General features: G+C 47.5%; 3 protein-coding genes and 1 pseudogene across 3 annotated transcripts; 3 read left to right on the top strand and 1 right to left on the bottom strand.

Moving 5' to 3' along the window:
• Window positions 1–5,337: 5,337 nt before the first annotated feature.
• Window positions 5,338–6,147, top strand: LOC140222925 (uncharacterized). The gene has a single exon (XM_072294049.1). It carries the CDS (start codon window positions 5,338–5,340, stop codon window positions 6,145–6,147), a length of 810 nt encoding a protein of 269 aa, XP_072150150.1.
• Window positions 6,148–6,757: 610 nt separating this feature from the next.
• On the top strand, window positions 6,758–8,676 carry LOC140222924 (G-patch domain-containing protein 1-like). The gene is made up of 5 exons (XM_072294048.1): window positions 6,758–6,850; window positions 7,393–7,559; window positions 7,886–8,188; window positions 8,265–8,366; window positions 8,620–8,676. Exons 1-5 carry the CDS (start codon window positions 6,787–6,789, stop codon window positions 8,674–8,676), a joined length of 693 nt encoding a protein of 230 aa, XP_072150149.1. The 5' UTR covers window positions 6,758–6,786.
• Window positions 8,677–9,322: 646 nt separating this feature from the next.
• Window positions 9,323–11,320, top strand: LOC117856581 (sphingoid long-chain bases kinase 2, mitochondrial-like; annotated as a pseudogene).
• A 4,774-nt stretch (window positions 11,321–16,094) lies between these two features.
• LOC117855815 (uncharacterized) lies at window positions 16,095–17,828 on the bottom strand. The gene is made up of 2 exons (XM_034738201.2): window positions 17,548–17,828; window positions 16,095–17,418 (listed from the first exon to the last, which is right to left on the bottom strand). The coding sequence occupies exon 2, from the start codon at window positions 17,380–17,382 to the stop codon at window positions 16,342–16,344; it is 1,041 nt and encodes a 346-aa protein (XP_034594092.1). The 5' UTR covers window positions 17,383–17,418; window positions 17,548–17,828; the 3' UTR covers window positions 16,095–16,341.
• Between the last annotated feature and the right edge of the window lie 219 nt (window positions 17,829–18,047).

Raw genomic sequence — 18,047 nt, 5'->3', positions numbered from 1 at the left:
CGACAATCAGATTGAAGACTTTTTAGCTTTGAGTGATGTTACTCTTACGCTGGTCAAGCTGCTGCATGCTGATGACATCATTAGCTTCATACCGGACGATTTCATGATGATTGCTGATCTCAGAACGATCGCCAACCCCAAGCTAGCTACCTTGTGGATTAACTTATACCCAACACTTCTTCATGTGTCTTGCGATGGATCAGTATTTATGAAATTACACGAATAGTTCATGCAGGACGACAGCGGGTTGTTGTCGACACATACATCTGATGTTACACCTATACTGAAGAACTTGTCCTACAGAATACCAACTGTTCCTGATGATGACTGGACCATCATATCAAACAATGATCCATGGTTGGACCACTGATTCAGTTACATCAAAGGAAAATACAATGTCAAAAATAAGAGAGAAGTCATCATATTTCCACGACAAATCATCACCCCCTGCCTGACCACCGGGGAAAGATTCCGAGAAATCCATCCCCAACCGCCATGGCGCGATTGCTTGAAAGGTCAGGGAACCAAAGTTCAATTGCCGTACCCTATTACCAACCTGAGGCAATCTATGTGCTGCTACAGTACAAGTTCCCAAGGTGGTTACCGCAGATAATTAGAAGCGCTATTGAGCTCCATGAGAGGAAGAAAATGGTGGACCTCTTTCACAATCTTCGGTTTGAGTAGTTTTTCTAAGGTATGTTTGGTTGTTTCGTTAAGTGAATAAGTTGTAATTGTTGCATGGAAAGTACGACTTTCGTTAAGCTACTTGACCTAAACTTGCAGACTGGACCTCCTAGATTGGAAATTATCTTGCAAATTGAATTACTAACCTTTACATAAATAAGCAGGCACAACAATATAATGTTGATAACCATTGCACCTCTATTACAGGAAGGTTGTACTCTCAACTGCCAAAGATTGTTACCACCTACTGTAAAAAACCCAGTTGACCATTTCAAGGAAAATCCTATGCTGATTGAGGTGACTAATCCCAACGAAGGTTTCCATATGCTATTAACACCGAACCCCAAGTGGTCGTGGCTTCTAACTGATGGTGGCAAGTTCTCGATGAAAAGCCTAAAGGATTTGGTGGTGCAAGCACACAGGGACGGGTGGACACTCGGTAAGGAGCAGCTTTCGCTGGAAAACTTAATCGTCTCATAAATTAGGACATTTAAGTTTCAGAACGCGCTTATTATGTATGATTTGACAGACGACAATCAGATTGATACTTTTTTTGCTTCGAGTGATGTTATTTTTACGCTGGTCAAGCTGCTGCATGGTGATGACATCATTAGCTTCTTGGCAAACGATTTCATGATGATGATTGCTGATCTGAGAACGATCGCCAACCCCAAGCTAACTACCTTGTGGATTGACTTATACACAGCACTTTTTCCTGTGTCTTGCTATGGACCAGCATTTATGAAATTCCACGAGTTGTTCATGGAGGACGACAGCAGGTTATTATCGACACATACTAAAGAAACTTGTCCTGGAGAACACCAGTTGTTCCTTAAGATGACTGAACCATCATATCAACCAATGATCCATGGTTGGACCACTTGTTCAGTCATATCAAAGTAAGATACAATGTCAAAAATGAGAGACATGTCATCATCTTTCCACGACACATCATTGCCCACTGCCTGTGCCACCAGGGAAAGATTCCGAGCAATCTGTCCCTAACCGTCATGACACGATTGCTTGGAGGGTCAGGGAACCAAAGTTCAATTGTCGTACCCTATTACCAACCTAAGGCAATCTATGTGCTGCTGCAGTATAAGTTTCTAAGGTGGTTACCGCAGATAATTAGAGGCGCTATTAAGTTTCGTGAGAGGAAAAAAAATGATAGACCTCTTTCACAATCTTCGGTTTGAGCAGTTTTTCCAAGGTTTGTTTGGTTGTTTCGTTAAATGAATGAGATGTAATTGTTGCATGGAAAGTACGACTTTCGTTAAGCTATTATAACCTAACCTTACAACTAGTCTTCCTAGAGTGAAAATTATCTTGTAAATTGAATTACTTATCTTTACGTAAATAAGCAGGCACAACAATATAATGTTGATAACCATTGCACCTCTATTACAAGAAAGTTGTACTGTCAACTGCGTTGATAAAGATTGTTACCACTTACTGTACAAGAATCCAGTTAACCATTTCAAAGAAAATTCTATGCTGATTGAGGTGATTGGTCCTAACGAAGGTCTCCACATGCTATTAACATCGAACCCAAGTGGTCGAGGCTTCTAACTAATGGTGACAAGTTCTCGATGAAAAACCTAAAGGATTTGATGGTGCAAGCACACAGGGAGGGGTGGACACTCGGTAAGGAGCAGTTTTCGCTAGAAAACTTAATCGTCTCATGAATCGAGACGTTTAAGTTTAAGAACACACTTATTAAGTATGATCTGACAGACAACAATCAGATTGAGAACTTTTAAACTTTGAATGATGTTACTTTTACGATGGTCAAGCTGCTGCATGGTGACGAGTTAGAAGCTACGGCCACTTGGAGTTCGGTGTTAAAAGCATGTGGACAGCAACAGCAGCTCTCCTACTTCTACAACTCTACTCCCACATGCATCTAAACTATACTAGCATAACACTTAATCATGATCAGATCAGTAGCGATGTCGTTTGGATAGCTTGATCCAATGAGATGCACCTATATGTGTGCGTGCCGAGATGCCCTGGCCTACCTAGAATCGGCCTCGGGCAACCCCGGGCCCCACACCGACCGACCACGGCGGCATCCTCCCTCTGACCAGCCCCGCCCACCTCGCGCTCCTCTCTGACTCTGAACAGCGGCCACCGATGCACGCGCTCCAGGCCTCAAGCCTTCCCCTCCAGTGGAGGCCTTGTCGCCACCTCGCCCGCACCCTACCCGCCCGCCTCCCACTTCCCTAACGCGTGGGACCGGTGCTTGCTCCCAGTGGCGGACCCAGGATTTCAGAGTAGGGTATGCCCATTGAAAAAAAAATATTTAGACGAACAACATAAAAAAAGTTCACAAGAGAATCTACATACGTGTCTTTGTAGCCCATTCCCACGGTGATTTCAGATCAATATTTTTTGACTTCTTCATTTTGTACTGCCTACAAGGAACCAAATGTCATTTTTGACTTCTTCATGTCAACCGTGTGCATCTATAGCAATTGGCAATACATCTATTTTGACACATCTATTTTTACAACCGTGTGCACCATGTCAACAGATTGAGCAGTCGATTTCGATTACCTTTGTACCTTTTCTTCATTGTGTGCTAAATTTCATAGAGGTTTTAGTAACTTGCTTTGTCAACTCTTTGCTTGTGCAGTATCCCAAGCTGAAGATGTAAACTGGTGGGGGCACAAATTTGGATTTGTGTCAGGAGGGTTTCTTGGAGCAACATCTCGTAAAAAAAGATCTTCACGAAAAGATCCTTCTAATGTCCGCCAGACATTTGTGGAGGAAGATCAAGAAAATCTGTACAATCTTGTTCAGGTTGATTGGTATGATGTGCTGTACACAGATTATAGTGATGTTAAACAGAGATCTTGCTATTTTAGTTTTCAAATTTGGAGATGTGATGTGAATGCTGAGTGCACTCAAGATGTGATTTTACAGTCTTTCAACTACCTCTTAAGCAAAATTATCAATTCATTTCACTCCGCAGAGATTACATTATGCCATTTTCACTTGATGAACAAACCTAGATGTTGATTTATTACATTGATAATTGTGTGCGTGATTACATAACAGACATGTTCTTTAAAACAATTAAATGTACCTGAATTCTTAATATATGCATGGTCTGTGATTTGCTGCAGGATAAAGCTACTTCAGGCAAGCAGGGTCTTGGCATAAAGGGCCTGCCAATGAAAATTGCTGGCCATCGTTGGAAGGGAAACAAAACTTCATTTGGTGATAGTGATGAAGATAGTCCAGCCCAGTCCGATGAATATTCGGAAATTGAAGAAGATGACAATGAGGAACAACCTGCCACTACTGTTGAATCGATTGACACACAGAAGAATACAGATAAAGTATTGCATGCGGATGTTAAATCCAAAACCAAGGTCAAGAAACTTTGCAAAAGAATACTTCGTGAGGTACAGTCTGTCTTCTATGTGAGTACTTAATGTGCTGTGCTCTGGTATATGATTGCTACAGACTAACGCAGCGTGGGACCGGTGCTTGCTCCCAATGACGGACCTAGGATTTCAAAGTAGGGTATGCCCATTGAAAAAAAATATTTAGACGAACAACCTAAAAAGTTCAGAAGAGAATCTACATGCGTGTCTTCGTAGCCCTTTCCCACGTTGATTTCAGATCAATATTTTTTGACTTCTTCATTTTGTACTGCCTACAAGGAACCAAATGTCATTTTTGACTTCTTCATGTCAACCGTGTGCATCTATAGCAATTGGCAATGCATCTATTCTGACACATCTATTTTTACAACCGTGTGCATCATGTCAACGGGTTGAGAGATTGAGCAGTCGATTTCGCTTACCTCGCGGTGGGGGGCAGCAGGCAGTCCTGGTGGGGGGCGGGGGGAGCCGGGGAGGGGCCGAGGCCCGAGGGGGGGCGGTCGCCTGGTGGGGCTGCGCCGGCGCCGGAGCGCCGCGAGCGCCGAGCGCCGAGAGCAGAGAGGCCGCAGCGCCGCGCGGGACCGCGGGTAGACCTGCCGGCGGAGGCCTGAAGGGGTCTGGCGGCGGCGGGCGACGGGATCTCGCCGCGGGGGCCGGGGGGCGCGGGACGGCGCCGCGGCGCGGCCGCGCGGCGGACGTGGGTGGACGGGGGCGGCGCGGTGCGTGCGGCTGTGCCTGGCGCCTGGCGGCGGTAGCGGACTAGGTCAGGCAGGAGCTCGGGACCTGACCGGCTGACGGGCTTAGTGTGGTGGTGGGGGGATCAGTGGTTAGATGGGCCGATGGGCCGGCCGGTCGGGTGTGGTCTGCGGGCCAGGTTGGTCTGGACGCGAATTGGAGCCCTAAACTATATTATACATATATATATAGCTGCAAGAACTACTAAAAAATTTTCCAAAAATATTGGGTATGCCGGGCACAACAGTGGGTCCGCCCTGCTCCCACGGCCGCGCTGGTGCGTGTCCGTCCAAAGTACGCCACCCTTTTCTTTTGCGCGCGCGCGAGATAAAATTGGCGAGGGGGGAAAAGAGGAGAGATGGCGGAAGTGAGAAAGGGGAGGAAAGCTGAGAGCCCCGCCCGCAACGGGGAAAACAAAAGAAAACGCAGGAAACAATTTGGCCCTCCGTCCGATTGATTGCGCACGCATCGCTCACCCCCATCACCGCGTGCTCTGGTAACTCGCGCACGACGCCCGGCCGCGCTCATGGAGGTCGCCTCGCTGCAGCACCTCGGCGACAGCTTCTCCCGCGGCTGGCTCAAGCGCAGCGCGCAGGCGATGCCGCCGTTCGCCGACGCCGACCTCGGCTATTCCTTCGGCAGCTCCAGGTCCTTCATCGACATGGACCCCGCCGAGCTCTTCTCCATGCGGTGGACCACCACGGCGCCGCCGCCGGAGAGCGACTTCGAGTTCGGCTTGCCCGGGGGCGGCAGCGTGAGCAGTGACCCGCCGTCCCCGGTGCTGGTCAGCGCCAGCCAGATCATCCGCGACGGCCGCCTCCTGCCCAGCGAGCCCGTCTGCCGCCACTCCGGTGCCCGAGAACATCACGGGGACCGCGTCGCCGACCTGCCCAGCGCGCCGCGGTCGTCGCCCTCGTCGCCGCTGTACCGCTCGGCCCAGAGAACGCCGGCCTCGCTGAGCTCGTGTTCCAGCGGCAGGAGCGGCGTCGCCGGCGGCAAGAACGCCTCCATCGGGCCGCCGCCGCTCTTCGCCGCAGGCAGGCGCGGCCGGTCGTCGTCGTGGAAGATACTGGTGCAGTACCTCCGGTTCCTGATGCCGCTTTACCGCAAGGTCAGGGCTCTCCGGCGGTTCTCGGCACCGAGGCCCAGGGTCGCGCCGGCGAGCCCGGCGCGCGCATCCACGTCGAGCATGGAGTGGTGCCACGGCAATGCCGACACGGCCGTCCGCGACGCCATCTCCATCACCCTCCTCGATCGATCTATCCTGTCAAATGACAACATGATAAACAGTCCGGCGCGCACGCATGCAATCTCTCCTTTAACTACTCTTTGTTAAGCCGAGACCGTACGTGTCTTAAAGCATGCATGTGGACGAAAGGGACTCGGGAAGAATTATGAACACCACGGATCGGATCAGATCATGGCCCTCGTCCATCGCATGCGAGCAAAATCATTTGTGTTGTGATGGGTCACCACTCACCACACTAGTCTCGCACACCTGCGTTCGATCCACCTGACCTCCTGCACAGTGTACCACATGGCAACAGTGCTTTGCACGCCGAGAGCTTCAATTTCGAACGAACGAACTGATCCATGCGATGACATCGACTGGGTTCGTACACCAGGCAGCCATGGTGCAGGGCGCTAGAGATACAAGTAGATCACCACAACAATCTGGCCGGGTTTCCTGCGAGCGAGCCATGGCCGATCGGCGGAGGGAAATCTGATGGCGGACCATGGAGTTCGCCGATGGGCGGAGGAAATCTTCGTGGACGCACGATATGCGTCGTCTGTGTGTGGGCGCGCGGCGTGCATGCGGCGGGGGCCTACATGCGCTACTCCGCTGGATTCTCCTGCGAGCATTTGAAACTTAAGCTACAATTCTCAAGAAGAGATTATTAAATAATTTGCCTTGTTTGGATCTCTAAAGCAACCTGTCTTGGCACAGGTACGCAAAAACGAAGATAATTGCCAAATGGATCAGAAAGTTGAATCTACATGCTTGGATGAACCTGATCCTATCATCTGCCCAGATGCAGGTCAGCACTAAGCAGTTTGTGCTTTTCAATTTCACCAGCTGTTTTTTCCCCTGGCTTAACTATGTTGCACAAGCTTCTGGCCTGTTATTTCCTTATTGATCTGAGGTGCCTTACTTTTAGTACGATGCTAGAACTACATTCTAGGAGCTAAACAAACAATGCTCTAAATATGCCATGGCACGCACATTAGCTATTGAAATCTGAGTTCTTGAAATTAAATCAGGTTTATTATGCAATTTTTTTTGTTCTTTTAAACCAGAAGTACAAGTACAGTAGTCAGGCCCACCCTTTCCTGCTACCAAAAATTACCTGGGAATTTTAGATTGTCCACTTAGCATGTAATAGATATTACTACGATTTTATGTTTTGTTTGCTATGCTGTAGTCTCATGCTTATTAGAAAAAATAGGTACTGTATCTACATCTAGCGCTGCTGAAGAAATGCATGCTTGTTGTGCTCTTACATTTGTACCTTTTCTTCATTGTGTGCTAAATTTCATAGAGGTTTTAGTAACTTGCTTTGTCAACTCTTTGCTTGTGCAGTATCCCAAGCTGAAGATGTAAACTGGTGGGGGCACAAATTTGGATTTGTGTCAGGAGGGTTTCTTGGAGCAACATCTCGTAAAAAAAGATCTTCACGAAAAGATCCTTCTAATGTCCGCCAGACATTTGCGGAGGAAGATCAAGAAAATCTGTACAATCTTGTTCAGGTTGATTGGTATGATGTGCTGTACACAGATTATAGTGATGTTAAACAGAGATCTTGCTATTTTAGTTTTCAAATTTGGAGATGTGATGTGAATGCTGAGTGCACTCAAGATGTGATTTTACAGTCTTTCAACTACCTCTTAAGCAAAATTATCAATTCATTTCACTCCGCATAGATTACATTATGCCATTTTCACTTGATGAACAAACCTAGATGTTGATTTATTACATTGATAATTGTGTGCGTGATTACATAACAGACATGTTCTTTAAAACAATTAAATGTACCTGAATTCTTAATATATGCATGGTCTGTGATTTGCTGCAGGATAAAGCTACTTCAGGCAAGCAGGGTCTTGGCATAAAGGGCCTGCCAATGAAAATTGCTGGCCATCGTTGGAAGGGAAACAAAACTTCATTTGGTGATAGTGATGAAGATAGTCCAGCCCAGTCCGATGATGAATATTCAGAAATTGAAGAAGATGACAATGAGGAACAACCTGCCACTACTGTTGAATCGATTGACACACAGAAGAGTACAGATAAAGTATTGCATGCGGATGTTAAATCCAAAACCAAGGTCAAGAAACTTTGCAAAAGAATACTTCGTGAGGTACAGTCTGTCTTCTATGTGAGTACTTAATGTGCTGTGCTCTGGTATATGATTGCTACTGACTATTGTTCTTTCCAGGCCCCATGCATCTCAGTCAATGAAATTGAAGGATCTTAAGGTAGCCGTCGAAGAACGTTCAAATGCTGTATTCTCCAGCTTCTCTTGTAGACGTGAAGCTATGTTGTTTCTGAAGAAGGTATGCTCATATACATATCTGCACATGATCAGTTGCATTGGATATCTATCCTGCCAAAAAATGGAAAGGAGCCAACTCTTGCTGTCTGTTTCTCTAAACAGTATTTACTATTTAGTCATTAGCTGCTATGATTATTTGCTCATGTATCATAAGCTGTCAGTAACTTTAGATGCAACATTGTTCTTTTTCGATTGAGGAATGGTTATTTTGCTGCTCAATGTTGATTTCTGTTCCGTCTCATTGTGTTCTTCAGCTTCAAGGGAGCAGGAAATTCAACGTGGATGGCAAGAAAGTACATCTTGTGTCTTGAAAGTGAAGCAGATAACGGAGTCTTGGGGCAGCAGTGCAGGGTTGAGGTGTCCGGTGCTCGGATTTGTTGTTGCTTGAGATTTGTAACAGAAGTAGGGAGCACATTGAGCTCTGTAGTATAGTTAAGGAATCAAACCCTTTCGCAGATGCGGAGGTTGAATTTTGCAAAATTTTGTTATTAGGTGCAGTGCTGCTAATCTATATGTTCGCACTTAGCAGTACATTTGATGTATCTCTAGCTGTTCTTGCTGGGCCTTAGTCTACAAACCGTGGAAATATAAACTGGACGTGATTGTGCTATGCATGGTACTTCTTTGCTTGCAAATTGTTTTGCACGTCGCATTAGCGTCTTGTTGCCTGGCCATGCACATCAATCTGCCACCCCTCTACATTCAGAGAATGAACTGTAAAACGCATCAAAAGAAAACTAATCTGCCATTCAAGTTCAGAAAGTCTATCTCCTAGGCCAATGCATTGCTGCAATTCGAATTCGTGCGAGAAATTTTCGTTACGAAAACACCGAAAAACTGATGAGGCGTGCCGGACTGATGATCATCTGAATAGACAACTGACTGGTGAGTGGTGACTGCACACGAATCAGCAGGCCAGAATTGAACCACAGGGGACACGTGATTAAGGAAGTCGGCTTCATCCTTCACACGGCGTACTTGGGCAGCCGGCGGCGCCTTTCACGTCACACGGCAGTGTGTTTCCTTCTCTAAAGCCAAGGCGGGGGATAAGCGGCAAGCGGCGCCATGGCCGCGCCGGCGACACCGAGGGCTTCGCTGATCCTCCCGCGTGCCTCCTCGCACTCCCACTCCCAGCCCAGAGCCGGCGGTCTCACCTCCGACCGTGTCGCCGCCTCCCACCGCCGGCGTGGCGCCTTCGTTTTCGTCGTCAACCCCTCCGGTACGCTCCCCCTCCGCCCCCGCCAGTTCCCTAACGAATTTGCGCACTGAACGCCGTTCTCGTTGCGCGTACTCCGGGGTGCAGGCGCCAATGGAAGCAGCTGCTCCCACACCTCCGCACCCGCCTCGCCGACTAGTGCAACGTAAGCCCGCCGTCCATAGCTTTCAGGGATTTGTAATTGCCGACTGAAACCCGCGTTTGGTCTCAGATCTGGTGGTGATTAGGCGGTCTCAGTCTCACAGAATGTTTTCGTTTGTTGGTGTTGGTTGATCAGATTTGCGAGTGCTTCACTTCGGGCCCGTCCCACGCCATAGATGTCACAAGGGAGGTGTGTGCGTGTCCCCTTGTTAAATACTGAGGTCCACTTGGCGACTGTCTTTCTTCTAAGCACTAGTAATAGTGTACTTACTGCAGGCTATAAAGGATGGGGCTGATGCAGTGATCGCTGTTGGCGGCGATGGTACGCTTCATGAGGTATTCATGTGTGTAGATTGTTTGTATAACCATGCTAAATATAGTTGGAATTGTGTATATTGTTTGTACAACCTCTAAAACGAGTTTACATTTTCCAACTATTGAAATTGGGAGTGCATATGCTCATAGAGTTGGGGATATTATTTTGAATATGTAGTTGGTGAATGACTTGTTTTGGAAAGGAAGTCCAGTGCGTGCTCTTGATCGAGGGCCTGACCATTCAACGACACTTGGTGTGAGTGCCCATATGCCATGCCCTTTTAACTTTTAGATACTTAAACTATAGCAATAATTATGTTCTAAATTGTTTGTTTTATACACTAATACTGATAGCTTATTCCACTTGGAACTGGCTCAGATTTTGCAAGGACATTTGACTGGTATGTTTGTTTCCTTTCCTGCTTAATCTGCACATGACATGGTTATTTGTTAGCCTCTATTTTCACTAAATTGGTGTTATTGTTTTCTTTAATCCAGGACGAATGATCCTCATGACGCGATTGATCGGATTGTGAGAGGTTTCTTCCTTACTTTCTTTCTTTATGGTGTTTGAAGTGATATTTAAGTCTTTTTATGTTAATGGATGAACAATTGTAGTTCTTCCCCTATTACCTATTAAAATATATGAATATGCTGTAAACAGAACATAGCGATTCAGTATTATGTGTCTTGTATTACTTATTGCAGTATTCTTAAATTAAGAGAGACAAAAATTCGCATCAGTCAAACATAGAAATTATACGACTTCTCTATTCCCCTGTCCATCTTTTTCTAACATTTGTGGAACTAAGGGTTGGGTCATGTAATATGCTGGTTGTTTACTTGATGGATTTATAATCTCTAAATCTGAGATCACTAATGGATCTTTTTTGCAGGAGTAAAATCAAAACTAGACATAGGCGTGATGGAGGGTCCAAACAGAGAACCACACTTCTTCGTTAATGTTGCAGACATCCATTTGTAAGTGAAACATAGCCATACGAAACTTATATTCAGTGGACGATTTCAAAAGAAGAAAAATGGTGTACCTGCAGGAGTGCTAAGGCAGAGTATTTTGCTTCTATGTACAAGAGATTTGGCAACTTATGCTATGTGTTTGGAGCTTTAAGAGCCTTTTGGGGACATAATAATCGAGATATGAGAATAAAGGTGAGCTTTGATCATGAATAAGATCGTATCATCCGCACATTGCAAGATAGATAGGCCGTCTGCATATTTTTAGCTTGCAGATATTTCCACTTGGCAAACTTGTACACTAAAGGACAATGAATCGATAATATGTTTATTGTTCCAAAAAAAACTCTCAGCGTATGAACTTATACAAACTTATCTCAAGATCTACCTACCAATTCTCCTTATTCATATAGCACGCGATTTTATACGTATGTGGGGACTTCATATATACTGTTTTTTTTCCAAAACAAAATACTCAGTCTACTGCATTGACTAAGCCTATTTCCACTCATCTAGGAAATCCCTTTCGAGCAAACAAATGTTACGCAGGAGCACGAGAGATGCTCAACCATGTTCTGTGCACTGACTAGTGTACCGGTTGAACACGCTTTGACTCAAAATGGATGGAAAAAGGGCTGACCCTATGCAGAATTATAAGGGGAAGGTGTTGGGCACTTGAGCACAATGGAGATAAATGGGTACGAGGGAGGAGGGAAGAAAAGTAGAAAAGGAGATAGTAAGGATCAGAAGATCGAGGGGGTAAAGAATGATTGGAAAAACGAGAGAGTAGGCTGCGCGTCGCTTAAGAGCATCCATAGGTAGAGGCGCAAATTAGAGACATTAGAGACAAGGAATAAAAGAAGAAGAAAAAAGAAGAGATATAATTAATTTGTACTAAAGAGACTATCACTTAGTAGAGAAGTGGGGTATTGATAAATGTAAAGTAGGGGAAAGGGTTGCAGGTAGCCAAGTGGCAAGAAAGATGCCAACTGAAACACTACTGAAAACTACCATATTGAAAGAAATGTGCGAAATGTGAATTGCTGAAACTGCAGCAAGCACAGCTATTGCTAAAAATAAACGTCTATATAATCCAAATTTACCGAGGATTACGGGTCAACTCTTAGCACTGAATTTCATTAAATGAATAAACAATCAATCTATAACCAGGTAGAATAAGCAGCACTAAACAGTAACTGAAACGAATATGCTACTAACAATCAGATATTCAGATTACTGTAGTATAACAGAAGGAAATAACTTTGAAGGCATGAATGATCAGCAACTAAATGACCAACAAAAATTAAATTAAATACGAGAAACGAAATAACTGACTGCACAAACTAGCACAGACCACACAATTCACCGATATTAAGTGCATACATGTAAGACAGTGCAAATTACAAAAGCGATGGAATCAGGATAAACCAAGCAACAAGTGCTATTTGGCGTCAGCCATCCTTGTTGGCAAGAATTGGTAGCAGCAGCCATCTCTGCAGATTGGCGTCATCCTCATTGGTGTTGTCACAGGTCAGAAGCTAGCAATTTGCTCTATTTGGGGGCTCCATGCTTCCAGTTTGATTGATTCAACTCAGAAAACCCAACAGGTGGTGATTCCATGAAACCTGTATATTCGAGAAATGTGATTCACCATCTCAGGCTCCTTGCCATCCCTGCTAGGTTGCAGCACCAACCCAGTAAAGACGGCAAACCTCTCAACATGAGGTATGCTGCCACGAATAGTCATATCTACTCTTTCAAACATCTTGGCGACGCAGAACTTGCCAGACCCCAGATGCACAAGGTGTGACTTGAGAGGAATCCACTCCTCCAGTGGGCTCAGATCTTTCCAAATCATGTCCAACTCCGGTTTACACTGCATAGAGACTCCGAGGTCTGACGAGTAGAGCAGATTCCCCTGAGATGAGAAGCCAAGCCATATGCCATGCTCTGGGAAGAAGTCAGCACGACCATGGAAGGGCAGCTCCCAGTCGCCAGCCTTACTCCACGAGCCATTATCTGTGTCAAATGAGTAGGTGCCAATGCCCCTTGTGGATATCCAGATGTTGAAGCCACCAACCACCGTGTAACCCTGGATGCTTGTGTTGTTGTAGCCAGGCTCAAGCACGAAAGGTGGTGCCTTGAGGCAGTGCCAGTACCAGTCCCCGCCCAACTTGCCCATCACTTCCTTAGGCATGTCAAATGTGAGGGCCTCAAAGCCACAGCAGCTACCTGGGAATGAAGCACGGCGGCGGGCTGATGCGGCGCGAGGTGGTCGGGCTGCGGCAGCCGGCGGGAAGCGCGGCGGCGGCCCGATGCGGCGCGAGGTGCGTTGACTGGGAGATGCCGCACGACGAGGCCGCTGCGGTGAGCGGCGCGGTGGTGTGGCCGGGAGGAGGCCGGCCCGGCGAGTCGCGACGAGGCCTCCGGCCGGCGGACAGGCGAGGGAGGCTACGTGCGGGGCGACGCGCGTGAAGATGTGGCGGCGTGGTGATGGCCGCGTGCGACGAGAAGAGGTCGAGTGGTGGCGAGCGCAGCTGGTCGGCAAGCACAGCGGAGGTGAAGCTATGGCGGCGGTGCCACACTGGACGGGCAGCCGTGGCTATGGTCCGGGAGTGTCGAGTCGTGAGCGTGCAACGAGCGGTTGGATGCATCGGGTGAAAGCCCTCGCTGCCGCTTTTGCTAGTGGAGATGACGACAGCGCCCTAGGGTGTCGTTTTCCCTGTTGGGACGTTATTTTTTAAAATCCTATCCAGATTCTAGACGAGCGATGATGGCACCTTTGGCTTCGTGCCCTCCTTGGAGGTGTCGTCTCTATAGATCTATCTCAATTTTTGGCATTGCTGGTCCATTGGTCATGGGTGGCCGCAGTCGGTGGCGGCAATTCCACCACGTGGCAAGCTGGACGGGGGTTGTCGAGCCCACATGGAGGCGTTCGCAGCTATGGTGGCGGCCATGGGTTGACACATGGTTGTCGGGTTTGGCTGCTTGCAGCGGACCGTGGCGGCTGGCGTTGCTTGGCAACGGTCAGTGCGGCATGTGACTACATCGAAGGACGGCGCTTGCGGCAACGGTATCATGGGACGACTAGGCTTGCAGCGGACCGCGGTGGGTTACTCAGCTTGGTTGGGCTTTCCGGTGTGGTACATCGTCAGAAGACGGCGCAAGCGATTTCTTTGGTTTGCTGACATGGTGGTGGACGTTATGTGCGCGGGCGAAGCAACGAGGCGAAGTCGACCTGTGGCGGTGGCTTGGCCGTTTGATGGAGATTTTGGAGCGCGGGGCAACATTGCTCACCATACCGACGGTGACAAAAGAAACGGATCCGTGATGTGGAGTACTATGGCAGGCGTGGCGAGGCCCCTGCGTGTGGTGTTTCTTCGAGGCGACGAGAGCGAGGTGGAGTCCGAGGGTGGATGAGGTGAGCTCCCCCATGTATTGTGTTTTCGTGGTGGCGACTTCGAGGCAACCTGCGAGAAGTTCGGATTCGGTGTTATCACTCTGTTAGGTGGCGTGTGATGGTGCAGCGACACTACAGCGGAGGGTCCCGCATAGCGGTGGCCTTCTCGGTGCGGTGCAGTCTGCTTTTTCTGGTCCCTGTCGACGTAGGGTCACGCCTGGAAGTTCGGAGTGTGTTTGGTTGCATGCACCACATGATGCATGCATGGATGATTCTGAATGGGGTGGTTCAATCAATTTGCTTGTACCATATGGTTCACTCTAATTAGTAGAATAATGTATTAAGTGGGATGGCCTCATCCTGGATGAGTTGGTCCAATTCACCCAACCAAACAAAAGGATCATTATTATTTTGAATCATTTGATACATGAATCAAATGATACAACTAACCAAACACACCCTCGGTGACTACATGAGCGAGAATGTTGGTGGGTACCGCGGTAAGACTTCGGTATTGCTACTGTTGTCGGGTGTTGTTTTGCCCAACCTTTGGAGGCTTGCTATCCCAATCCGACCGGGCGGAGTTTGTTGTTGTGATCCGTATTGATGTCCCAATCCAACCGGATTGAGTTGTCTCGTGCGATGAGTTGTACGGCTTGCGTCGATATACCAATCCGACCGGCCTGAGTTGTTTGAGTTGAGTTGAGCTCGACGCGTGTTTATGTCTCAATCCAACCCGTCGGTGTTGCTTCTTTTTTTTTATTTTTTTGCCTGATTATGACCTTTCGGCAATATAATTTTATATTTTTTCTGCTTATACCTATAGAAACGCACGGGTCGAGTGTTGTTCGTCGTAAAAAAAACGAGCCATGATCGAGTGGGGAATATTTTGCGACCGATGATTGGGACGCGCGTACTATCTCGCTGATGTGGCAAACGAGAAGATATTTTCCTGGGCTAGTCGTCGATCAACTGATCTGATGCGCGGGCGGCGCATCGATGATCTTTTCCATCACGAAACCGGGCATGCTCTGAACTCCTGAAAGACTAAACTTCCATTCAGTCCACAACATGCGAGAGCAGCCAATCATGGCGGACCGCGTGTCATACAGATCTTGAACGGCTACAGCGTCCCCCGGTCCATGGCAATATGGCAGTCACCTGCAGACTGCGACTTGAACAAGGCGCAGCCGTGCAACCGGTGAAGACTCACTGAAAATTTCAGGTCCTGGTATTAGTGGACGATCGCCTACCTCGTTGACAGGGCTTGGAACAAAAGGACTCTGTAAATCTTTGCAAATATTCCGGTCTTTAACTTTAGTCCAGGTCACCTCTACCATGCACGCATTTGTTTAGTGGTGAATTACGTGAAAACAGTAGAGCACCACAGGCACAAGTTGAGAACACAGAAGACAGGACAGAGATCCACCTCGTCTCATCTCTCTGTGTGCGTGTGCAAGAGAGAGATAATAAACATTTGATTGTTACCAAGAACACTAGAATTCAGCTGAAGTGTCTGATCTTACATCGATTGTTTTATGCTACTAACAATCAGATATTCAGATTACTATAGTACTCCGTATAACAGAAGGAATTAACTTTGAAGGCATGAATGATCAGCAACTAAATGACCAACAAAAATTAAATTAAATACAAGAAACGAAATAACTGACTGCAGAAACTAGCACAGAACACACAATTCACCAATATTAAGTGCATAGATGTAAGACAGTGCAAATTACAAAAGCGATGGAATCAGAATAAACCAAGCAACAAGTGCTATTTGGCGTCAGCCATCCTTGTTGGCAAGAATTGGTAGCAGCAGCCATCTCTGCAGATTGGTGTCATCCTCATTGGTGTTGTCACAGGTCAGAAGCTAGCAATTTGCACTATTTGGGGGCTCCATGCTTCCAGTTTGACTGATTCAACTCAGAAAACCCAACAGGTGGTGATTCCATGAAACCTGTATATTCGAGAAATGTGATTCACCATCTCAGGCTCCTTGCCATCCCTGCTAGGTTGCAGCACCAACCCAGTGAAGATGGCAAACCTCTCAACATGAGGTATGCTGCCACGAATAGTCATATCTACTCTTTCAAACATCCTGGCGACGCAGAACTTGTCAGACCCCAGATGCACAAGGTGTGACTTGAGAGGAATCCACTCCTCCAGTGGGCTCAGATCTTTCCAAATCATGTCCAACTCCGGTTTACACTGCATAGAGACTCCGAGGTCTGACGAGTAGAGCAGATTCCCCTGAGATGAGAAGCCAAGCCATATGCCATGCTCTGGGAAGAAGTCAGCACGACCATGGAAGGGCAGCTCCCAGTCGCCAGCCTTACTCCACGAGCCATTATCTGTGTCAAATGAGTAGGTGCCAATGCCCCTTGTGGATATCCAGATGTTGAAGCCACCAACCACCGTGTAACCCTGGATGCTTGTGTTGTTGTAGCCAGGCTCAAGCACGAAAGGTGGTGCCTTGAGGCAGTGCCAGTACCAGTCCCAGCCCAACTTGCCCATCACTTCCTTCGGCATGTCAAATGTGAGGGCCTCAAAGCCACAGCAGCTACCTGGGACCGGCTCCCTGTCCATGACATAGAGAGCTTCACCAACAGCGAGGGAGACAGGGTTGCGGTGCTTTGGCTCATTAGGCGAGACGATGCCATGGATGGTGCGGTCCTCGGCATCGTAGGTCAGGGAAAATCCCTTGTAGTCGACAGCGGCCAAAAGGCTCTTCTTCTGACCACGGCCAAAAAAACCGAAGAATTCCAGGGCCCCCTTGCCGTCCTTGGTACGTGAAGGGGTGAAATGGAGGTGGGGGTGAGGCAACGGAGTTTCCTGCAATCTAGGAGGTCTTTTGAATCCATCATCTCTTGGGTAGAACAAAGTTGATGCGTCTATACGGCGCAGAGGGTAGGTTCCGTTCACATTGTCCACCACGAGATACAAGTAACGCCGCCACTTGTTCATCTTCTACCGGTGGAGACTCAAATCTCTGCAAAAAGCCTGTGCAATGGATACATAGAATCACCGAATCTGAATATATGAGTGTTGCATCCAGGTTGTTTTTTAACAAATACCAATTTTATCACCTAAGCCTTGCACGTTATAGATAGATAGAGATAAGGCACCCACGAGTGTCTTTGTTCTCGACGCCGGCGTGGATTTGGAGATGTGGAGGGGAGACAACAGATCTGGAGGAGGCGACGCCGGAGAGTGGACGGGACCCGAAGTGGCGACGCCGGAGAAACGAACTGAAGTGGCGTCGCCGAGGTTGACGGGGGTCTGCTCGGAGGCTGGCGACCGGGTGCGGACGCCGGGTGCCGGGAGGCGGCTACGGGAGAGGTGGTTGCGGCGGCTAGGTTTTAAGGTGGGGCCGGAAGGAGGGCCGTGGGCCGAACGAGTAGTGTCTTAGAATAGGCCGGGTCACAAGAAATGTACTGGGTATTTTATTGGAAAAAAATATTTTGCATCAATTTTCGACATCCAATTATCAAAACGTGAAGAGTATTTCCCTGTGATGGACGACACGTGGAAGCAGGGTCTACATGTACATGTTCCGTTTCGAAAACAATTCATATACGGATAGAATACTGCTATAAACGGATAGAATACCGCTATAAGAGACAAATTTT

Source organism: Setaria viridis, chromosome 5 (genome assembly GCF_005286985.2).
Source record: "Setaria viridis chromosome 5, Setaria_viridis_v4.0, whole genome shotgun sequence".
In the NCBI taxonomy this organism is placed as follows: Eukaryota; Viridiplantae; Streptophyta; class Magnoliopsida; order Poales; family Poaceae; genus Setaria; species Setaria viridis.
Note: the sequence above shows the minus strand (reverse complement) of the source record. Positions and strands in the feature narration are given on the sequence as shown.

Coding starts and splice junctions, on each gene's coding strand:
- LOC140222925 (XM_072294049.1), top strand. CDS start 5,338: ATGGAGGTCGCCTCGCTGCAGCACCTCGGCGACAGCTTCTCCCGCGGC.
- LOC140222924 (XM_072294048.1), top strand. CDS start 6,787: ATGGATCAGAAAGTTGAATCTACATGCTTGGATGAACCTGATCCTATC. Junction 7,560..7,885: donor ATCTGTACAATCTTGTTCAG/GTTGATTGGTAT, acceptor GATTTGCTGCAG/GATAAAGCTACTTCAGGCAA. Junction 8,367..8,619: donor CTATGTTGTTTCTGAAGAAG/GTATGCTCATAT, acceptor TGTGTTCTTCAG/CTTCAAGGGAGCAGGAAATT.
- LOC117855815 (XM_034738201.2), bottom strand. CDS start 17,382: ATGAACAAGTGGCGGCGTTACTTGTATCTCGTGGTGGACAATGTGAAC.